General features: G+C 40.9%; 2 protein-coding genes across 2 annotated transcripts; both read left to right on the top strand.

The window, feature by feature from the left end:
• The first annotated feature begins 835 nt into the window (after positions 1–835).
• Positions 836–1,771, top strand: LOC110540500 (olfactory receptor 4D11-like). Its single transcript, XM_021627267.2, has one exon. The coding sequence runs from the start codon at positions 836–838 to the stop codon at positions 1,769–1,771; it is 936 nt and encodes a 311-aa protein (XP_021482942.2).
• Positions 1,772–7,544: 5,773 nt separating this feature from the next.
• LOC110540501 (olfactory receptor 4D10-like) lies at positions 7,545–8,486 on the top strand. The gene has a single exon (XM_060363338.1). The coding sequence runs from the start codon at positions 7,545–7,547 to the stop codon at positions 8,484–8,486; it is 942 nt and encodes a 313-aa protein (XP_060219321.1).
• The last annotated feature ends 1,378 nt before the right edge of the window (positions 8,487–9,864 follow it).

Raw genomic sequence — 9,864 nt, 5'->3', positions numbered from 1 at the left:
AAACAAAATTTGGTGGGTTTTTTTTTGTATCCTACCACTGACTTTCTGTATGACCTTGGGGAATTTACTTATTTTTATTGTGATGAATTTGTGAGATAAAATCTACCCCTTGATCCTCAGAATGATGTTCAGAAACATTGTATTTAAACATGTGGTGGTTTCTAAAATAATAATATTTCTCCATGTAGATCCCTATTATGTGATTGGAGTGTGGCAGTTCATTCCAGTGTCTCTAAGACAGACAGACAGACAGACAGAAGACAGAAAGAAAGACAGAGCACATGTACATAAGAGTGTACACATGCCAGTGCCAAGGTATGGAAGTCAGAGGACAACTTGTAGGAGTTTGGGCTCTTCTTCCACCATGTAGGTTCTGAGAAACAAATTCAGGCCTTCAGGCTTGGCAGAATGTGCCTTTGCATGCTGAGCCATCTCAGTGACTTTTTAACTATAGAAACAAAGTGAAGTAAAATCAGACTATTTGAATCGACAGAGCTGGAGGAAGCCCAGAACCTGTTCTGTGAACCCTGCCATAAGGCAATCTTCCTTAGAGCTTCTACAGAGAAGTAAGTTTTAGCAGAAGCCACAAGCACCCACCAAGTACAGTATGAAAACAAATGATCTAGCCTAAACCACAACTTGTACTAAGAGCAGAGCTGAGGCAAGTTGGATCAAGTGCTTTTCCCAGGTAAGAGAGCAAGTACCTGAAGAACATGTTACAATGACAAATTACATAACTGTGTATGTTCTATCATTGCAGGATGCAAAATCTTAAGTGCTTCGGCAATACTAGCATTTCCTTCAAAGGTGTACACAGAGGAAGAAATGCCATTCAATGGCCCTGAGAAACCACACCAAGGTGACTGAATTTCTTTTTTGTGGCCTTACCCAATCTCAAGAACTGAGCTTACTCTTATTTTTCTTTTTATCTATGGTTTATGTAACAACTGTGTTAGCAAATGTCACTATCATGGTCACTGTGACCTGGGAGTCCCGCCTCCACACCCCCATGTACTTCCTGCTTCGCAACCTCTCTGTCTTGGACATCTGCTTCTCCACCATTACTGTTCCAAAGGTTCTAGTGGACCTACTGTCAAGAAGAAAGACCATCTCTTTCAATGGCTGCTTCACTCAGATCTTTTTCTTCCACCTGCTTGGGGGGGCAGACATTTTTTCCCTCTCCGTGATGGCATTTGATCGGTACATGGCCATCTCCAAGCCCCTGCACTATGTGACGATCATGAGTAAGTGGCGGTGTGTAGCCCTCATCGTGGCCTCCTGGGTGGGGGGCTTCGTCCACTCCATTGTGCAGATCTCTCTCTTGCTCCCACTCCCCTTCTGTGGACCCAACGTTGTTGATGGTTTCTACTGCGATGTCCCACAGGTCCTCAAGCTCGCCTGCACCGACACTTTTGTTCTTGAGCTCCTGATGATCTCAAACAATGGCCTGATCACCACACTGTGGTTCGTTCTTCTCCTTGTGTCCTACACAGTCATCTTGACAATGCTGAGGTCACACAAAGGAGAGGGAAAGAGAAAAGCCATCTCCACCTGCACCTCCCACATCACTGTGGTCACCCTGCACTTTGTGCCCTGCATCTATGTCTATGCCCGGCCCTTCACTGCCCTCCCCATGGACAGAGCTGTCTCAATCACCCTAAATATTATTGTTCCTGTCCTGAACCCAATGATCTACACCCTCAGGAACCAGGAGATGAAGTCAGCCATGAAGAGACTCAGGAAAAGACTCATACTTTCTGAAGTAGAATAGTTCCATTGCTGATGATGGAAAAGGGAGACAAAATGGAATCACATTATGTTTAATGTTGGAACTCAGCTATTCCCAATTAACTATGGTGATGTGGTATGTATAGGAGGATCTGATTTATAAAATTGCTTGTAAGCATGGACATCAATAGAAAGTTAAGCAAAAATAATTTAACCCTTGTAGAGAGACTAACAGAAAGCAAGAAATAGAAGTGTCAGGATTGCCCATCAATGATCTTAAGGAGAGGGTTTGATTTTGAGACATATAGGGATCACCGTAGTCATCTGTCTCAAAATCGTAGGTCTATAGGACCTATCTCTCCATTTATTGGCAGGTCATTCTATGATTTGGGGGTGTCTACTATGAATTAAACACTAGTAATTTCGGTCTTCCATTCTAAGTGAACACACACTTGTTATAAATGGTTTTTAAAGATTCCACGCTATCATTCATTCCCTATGACTTTGTCAGAAGTGACTGTGAACTTGATTTCAGTCTGCTTTTGTAAAACTCGATATATAAATACATATACCCAGTAATTTATATGCACATATCGATATATAAATAGCAAGAATCTGGAAAGAGCTGTCCTACATTTACATCTACCTTGTACATAAATGATTTGAGTGTTTGAAAAATAAACTTATTATCTAGCGCAATAAATAAATATTTTGTTTTTGATAAGTATACTGCTTTGTGCTGTCCTTTACTGTGGTGTATTAACATGCAATAAAGTTGTCAAACCAAGATATCTAATTCTCCTTTATATTTTCGATGTCTAAATGGAACTCGGCCCATTTACTTGTAGTAAATCTTACTTGAATCTGTGGGATTGGAGAAACAAAGGCATGCTGTAACTAATCTCCGCTGCGCAGAGTCATCCTTGTCTTTCCATGTACTCAGTGAAAACTCTGGTACTGCTGAGCTCATGGGTTCACCTGACTGTTTTGTGCTGCCTCCCCACAATCTCACTCTACCAACTCCGCTTCTGTCAGAGTGGCCTCCTTCCACCGTCTCACAGCAGGAGAGACAGCTGAATGTTACAGAGCACACACTGTGCTTACAGAGGACCTGAGTTCTGTTCCCAGCACCAACATTAGCTTTCCTCACAGCTACCTATAACTCAAGCTCCAGATGGATACGGTGCTGTCTTCCGGGTTCCACAGGCGCCTGCCCTCACACGGGTGCACATATTCATAATTTAAAATAAATACTTTGAAGAGAAAGACTACTAAGTTACTTTCTATTTTTAACTCTGGTTTATTTTGTTTATATTTTATCATCTAAAATAATTCCATAATTTGATTTCTTGGATTTTTATGAGTTTTTTTCTCTCTCTTTTTTTCTAGATTTATTTATTAAATACTCTGCCTGCATGTATGCATACACACAAGAAGAGGGCACTGGATCTCATTACAGATGGCTATTAGCCACCCTGTGGGAGGTGCTGGGAATTGAACTAAGGATCTTTAAGAAGAGCAGACGGTGCTCTTAACCACTGAGCCACCTCTCCACCCCCAACTTTTTGGCTTCTTTTTTGAGACATATCAAAAACATGTAGTTTTTTTCTTTTCATGTAGCTGTCTGTTCTGGAACTCACTAAGTAAACCAGGCTGATCCTGAATTCACAGAGATCCTCCTGCCTCTGCCTCGAAAGATCTGGGATTAATGTTGTGTGCCACCATATCCAGCTAATTGAGTTTGTTTTAAAACAACTTTATCTTCCCACTAGAATGTCAGAGGGATATGCATCTCTCTCATTGTCTCTTTTCTGATGCCTAGAGGTATGCGGAAGCAGGAATTAGTGACATTGGGGAGAGTGGGAGTCCTGCAGCTCAGGCTGGTCTCTCTCTCACAGTGTTGTGAAGGATGCCCTTAATCTCCTGATCCTTCTGCTTCCACCTGGAGTGCTAGGGTCACAGATGTGAACCGCCGTGTATAGTTCATGCAGTGCTTGGAGCTGAACCCAGGGCATCTTTTATGCTGGAGAGGTATTCTACCAACCGAGCTAAATCCCCAGACTTCAGTAATGACATTAGTGGGTGAACACTAAATTTTATTTTATTTTATTTTTTTCTGCGTGCTCAATATAGTCTAGAGGCTCCGGAGTTCCTATAATCTGGCTAATTTCCTTCTTGGTTGAATGGCAGTTTCTGCTTTATAATCATTGATTTATTCTTGTTCTGATTTTATTTTTATCTTCAGATTTCATTCTTATATTAAAAAAAATATATTGACATGTTTATTCAAATTCCTCTTCAACATGGCCCAAAGGCTCCTCTTACCATCTCATTATGCTTAAATTGTGAAACCATTGATCTCTTTGACAAGGGGAACCTTGTCTCCTCCCTCTATTGATTCTCCTTCTTTCTTCTTAGAGGCTGCTTTTCATTAAATACACTTGATGATGGAAAGAAAAAGTCAAAATAAGTGTTGGTGTAACCCTGGGTCACTGCTATAGGGCGGAGTTTGTGGCCCTTAAAAAGGCAACAGACAGGTTCACGAGCCTCTACTGTTTTCTGCTTGATGAGAAGGTTATGAAACCACTAGAGGCCCACTTCCTAACTTCCTAACTTCTTCACAGCTTGTTTCTTGTTATAAAGATTCAAATGTACCCCTCTTGTGCTTCTGAAAACGTGAAAGCAGACCCTGGAAGTGTTTTAGATATGTGGGGTTTTTTTTTCATGCTTTAACAGAGCAGAGTAAGCTGAAAATGAGGGGATCTGATTGCTCTCATCATTGGATAACATGGACACAGTCTAAGTAGTGTGGCTTTTCCATAATGGGTCTCTGTTTCTTCACACAGTTTAGTAGTTACCGCCGAAATGCCATCACCACCGGTGAACCTAGCCACTTCGATTCCACATACTTGGCAACAGCTCTCCTAACAGGCCTGAGACTAAGGGATCAGGAGGCAACACAGTGCAAATGCTGAATATACAAATAAATCAAATAGTCTTTTCTATGGCCTCTAAGGAATTTGTACACCAGCCATCTGTGTTGATGTCTGTGTGTGTGCACATGCGTGATTTGATTTCATTTTAATAAATCCCATTGAAACTGCATCATCAAACCTATAATCAGTTAATGCTACTTTTGTGTCCAATGATATTCTCTTTGACATTCTTACATTAAGCCCAAGGTTGAGGGCTTTGCGCATAAGACAGGGAAACTGTCCAAGTCCAAGAAGCTTAAAGAGGCAAATCCTTGTGTTTGCTCTTTCTCTCCTGAAAATGGAGTGAGGATACTGAAATCTTCAATAATACCTCCGTTTCAATGATTTATGTTGCTGCACGATGCACTGAATTTGTATGATTTTCATTTGAAGTTTTAGGATCCAAGAAAATGGGTAAAGACATTTAACAGCTGTCTGGGTTAAGGCTGTGAATGCTGAAATTCAGATGCTGTCGTTGATTGTGTTTAACAAAACTGACTTTTAATATTTTTCAGGGACATCAGATACTTCAGACCAAAGGTGATTATCTCACCAACAAATACAACAAAGGTGGGTGTCAAGTATCGGAAATGAGGGTGTGCTTAAAAGAATGCAGAATTGTGGCACAGGAGATATGTCGTCAGGAATTTGTTGGGAGCCTTTCAGTTGCCTAATCTGTGGCTGCTATGTGTTAAAATCAGTGTAACAGTTTCTGTCAAATGAGGTTCTTCAGACACATGCTTTCAAACACCACTGTGATACAGTATGAACCTGAAGTTAGGATTGGGGTGGAGGTGGACACTGTGTCTCCATCCTATTTCTATCTCCTCCTCATTATGCAAGTTTGTTTGCATGAAATACAGATGCAGAAGGCAGCAGGCTTAAATCACTCATTCATTCACCAAACAATACCTAAGAACCAGGTAATGCAGCAATGTAACGTGTTTTAATGAGGTAATGAGGCAAGGGACAATCTGTTACTGCATTTCACTGCATCCTGTGCTGTACTGACCGACTGCGACACTTTCTGTGTTCTCCGTGAGGCTGTGTCTTTTCATCCCTGGTTCATGTTATTTCTTTCACCTGTTATTCTCCCAAACTATGACATTCTTTGACTCTTCTAGGAACCCTTCTTGTACTAGTCCTACATAGAACGCTGCTGTGGTTCCCATGGCTGTAGACACACTTAAATATTTGTACTGCCACCAGAACATTTCTCCAGAATAAAACCTTGGCTGAGCTTGTGTCTGTGCTGTTAGCATGTTGTGTGTTAGCCCAGCCTTAACATTACTGTGTCACAAAAAATGTGTGAGGAAGGACAGAAGGACTCATTGACGAAACGTATGTCTCTGAAATTCCTAATCAACTCAGTGTGAAGATGCAATCTAATCTAACTTGAAGCAGTCTGGCTCCATTTTCTGGACATGATCTCTACTGTGCATCCTACTCCTGCAGATGTGTGAAAATATAGGTTGTTCATCAGCTGACTTTAGATTTATCTGGAAATTTTATGGCTGTTTAGACAGATAACTCCTTTGAGAATTTTTTTTTACTACTTTCTTTTATTGAGTTGAAGAAATAACTCAACTTGCTGAATTCTTGTGCAATTACTGTTGTGATACATAATACATCAAATGGCTTTGCAACAGAAAGTAATCCCACTAAATTTCAGTTTCACAATGTAATAATGTAAATAAGTAAGATCCCCTCCTGTAGGCATACACAAGAGAGCCATTCACAAGACACCTCAGCCTTTGAGAGGAGAAGACTGCCAAGAAACCCTGACTCCACAGTTGCCCTTCCTCAGCAACCTACAAACGGATATGATGATGCAAAGAGGAGAGGGTCGTGACAGGAGAGAGAGGCAGATCTCTAGTTGGCTCCTGTCCTTTGGCAGAGGCTGAAACTGGGAGCCCACGGTAAGACACGGGAAGCTACATCCTTCTTCAGTCCTCTGGCCTTGCATGTGAATCTCCCTTTGGCCCAGTTTCTTCCTTCTTCCTGATTGCTCTGATCAACAGTGTCCACATAGTTCACACTGATGAATGAGAACTCCCGTTAGCCAGCTAATCCGTGGCAGAATATGGAAGAGTAAATCAGTGTTATATTGTCCTAATAAAGTCCCTGCACTGCCTCTCTCTATATAAGTATCACTCTCTCTCTAGGGGAAAAAAAAATATGTTTCAGGTATGCGAAACTTCCACATGGTCTTTGTCCAAATGTGATCTTGAACAATGTAGTAAATGAATAATGATGTTAACAATGTGGTTAGGTTAATGACATTATGCTATATTAATTATGTTATATAGTGTATTAATAAATATTATACCATACATAGCATATACCATGTTACATATGGTAAATTAATTATTATAATATAATTAATAATGGTGACTGTTAAACACAGAACCTGAAGGGGTTTTTTTCCATCTTGAGCTCTTAAAAAGTCAGCCTGCGCTGTTAAAAAGTGGTTCCCAAAGTAAGATAACTGACCATGAGATTTGAATAGATTTCATTAAAGCAGAAAAAAAAAATGACAGAGCATTAAAGTGTACCTCAGTGATGTTTCTTTGTTTCTTTTTAAAAATATGACGCTTAACTGTCACTACCTATTATAATCTTTTTCTAACATTCATCTGTAGGGAAAAAATTAATGACTTATTGTGCAAGTGGCAACCTGATTTGATCCCCAAATTAATTACAATATTACACTGTGGGCATCTCCACCACTTTTAAGCCCTTTGGCAAAACAGAAGAACTCAATTTCATCCTAGTAGCTAAGGAAGACAAGATAAACAGCCAGATCCTTCAAACAAAAAAGCAAAGAAAGAGGGCGACTTAATGGAGATGGAAAACTACACCAGGGTCAAAGAGCTTATTTTCCTTGGCCTGACCCAGAGTCAAGAACTAAGTGTGCTGCTGTTCCTTTTCCTTCTCCTGGTGTATGTGACAACTCTGCTGGGGAACCTTCTCATCATGGTCACCGTGACCTGTGAGTCTCGCCTTCACACCCCCATGTACTTCCTGCTCAGGAATTTGTCTGTTGCTGACATCTGCTTTTCCTCCATCACTGCCCCCAAGGTGCTGATGGACCTTCTCTCACACAGAAAGGCCATCTCCTTCAATGGCTGTCTCACTCAGATGTTCTTCTTCCACCTTATCGGGGGAGTGGATGTGTTTTCTCTGTCAGTGATGGCTCTAGACCGATACGTGGCCATCTCTAAGCCCCTGCATTATGTGACCATCATGAGCAGAGGCCGTTGTGTTGGGTTAATAGTGGCCTCCTGGGTGGGGGGCTTCATCCACTCCATCACGCAGATCTCTCTATTGCTGACGCTTCCGTTCTGTGGACCCAATGTTCTTGACACTTTCTACTGTGATGTCCCCCAGGTCATCAAACTGGCCTGCACAGACATCTTCGTATTTGAGGTGCTGCTGATTTCCAATAATGGCCTGGTTGCTACTGTGTGGTTTACGCTGTTGCTGGTGTCATACACAATCATTCTGATGATGCTGAGGTCACACACAGGAGAAGGCAGGAGGAAAGCCATCTCCACCTGCACCTCCCACATCACTGTGGTCACCCTGCACTTTGTGCCCTGCATCTATGTCTATGCCCGGCCCTTCACTGCCCTCCCCACAGATAAAGCCATTGGTGTCACCTTCACAGTCATCTCCCCTCTGCTCAACCCCTTGATCTACACTCTGAGGAACCAGGAGATGAAGTCAGCCATGAAGCGACTCAGGAAAAGACTTAGACCCTCTGATAGAGAAGAGCAATAAGCTCCTCCTGTCCCCACATTTTGAAACATTTGGATGTGAAATAAGCTTTAATCTCTATACTTGTCATTTTTCTTCCCACAGTGGCTTAAAACATCCCCAAAGATCTCAGATTAATAGTTCGGATCCTCCTCTATATTTTCAGTGTGTCAAATATTGGCTCACAGAATCACCAAGTAGATCTCAGAGGAATCTGTGGAATATGAAGAAATAGATACATAAAAAGGTAATTGCACACTGTAATCAGACTTGAGGTTTTGCATTGTTTTGTGTTTGTTTTCTGAGACAAGTTTCATTCTATAGTTCTGTCTGCTCTGGAACTCATTGTGAAGCTCAGGCTAGCCTCAAATTCCCAGAAACCTTTCAAGTGCAGGGATTACAGCTGTGAATCACTGCCCCCTCCTAGATTTTCATGTTTGAAATTGAATTAATTTCTTGAACAAACACATCCTCATGGAAGCCAAAGAAGACAGAAAGGATTGAGTCAGCAAATGCTGTCACTTGGGTTCCATGTGTCTAAAGCAACAGTTAGACTCGAAAACCTTGTTAGAACCCATGCACACAATAGTGTGATTACAACACAATCAAGCAGGCCTTGAAGAAACATTCCAAGTTCCAATCAGCCTGTTTCATGAGGACACACAGAAAGTCCTGGCAGTGTAATCACATACAGAAGAACAAAATGTATTTTATCCTCCCTCCTTCTGTATCATCGAATCCAGGAAGACTGAAGGCTGAAGTGAAATGTATCTAAAAGTCAATAATTTGTGATTGTCATAACTGATAATAATGCAGAATCTCTATGCCATATTTAACTTATCAGAAGCAGGCTCTGGAAACCGGCATTTCTTATATTTAGAAAAATAATACCATACATATATTGACATTGCATTGTTACCCCCTGAGGAACATCTGAAAGGCAAATACATTATTATTTCCACAGGAAAATTCCAGGAATCCTTCCATTAGATAAAACAGTGTACATGAAAACTATGCCTGGACTCACACTAACAAGAGTAAATATTGCTACAATAGTTTAAGTCAGAATAAATTTTAATACCAAAGACTTTAAAACTAGAGTAATGAATAAAATGACATAAATGTAAATGTTTTGGAAAAACTAAGAATATTTTTGTAAAATGCTGTTCTGATTACTTTTTATCCACTTGACACAAGTTAGGATCTTCTGGAAAAAGGGAACCTCATTTGAGAAAACGCTTCTATAAGACTGGCTTATAGGCAAATCTGTGGAACATATTCTTAATTAGTGATTGATGTGGGAGGGCCCATCCCACTGTGATCTTGCCACTCCTGATCAGGTGGTACAGAGTTGTTTTCTAAAGACAAACTAAGAAAGCCATGCAGAACAAGCCAGTAACCA

The sequence above is a fragment of the Meriones unguiculatus genome, chromosome 1 (assembly GCF_030254825.1).
Source record: "Meriones unguiculatus strain TT.TT164.6M chromosome 1, Bangor_MerUng_6.1, whole genome shotgun sequence".
In the NCBI taxonomy this organism is placed as follows: Eukaryota; Metazoa; Chordata; class Mammalia; order Rodentia; family Muridae; genus Meriones; species Meriones unguiculatus.
Note: the sequence above shows the minus strand (reverse complement) of the source record. Positions and strands in the feature narration are given on the sequence as shown.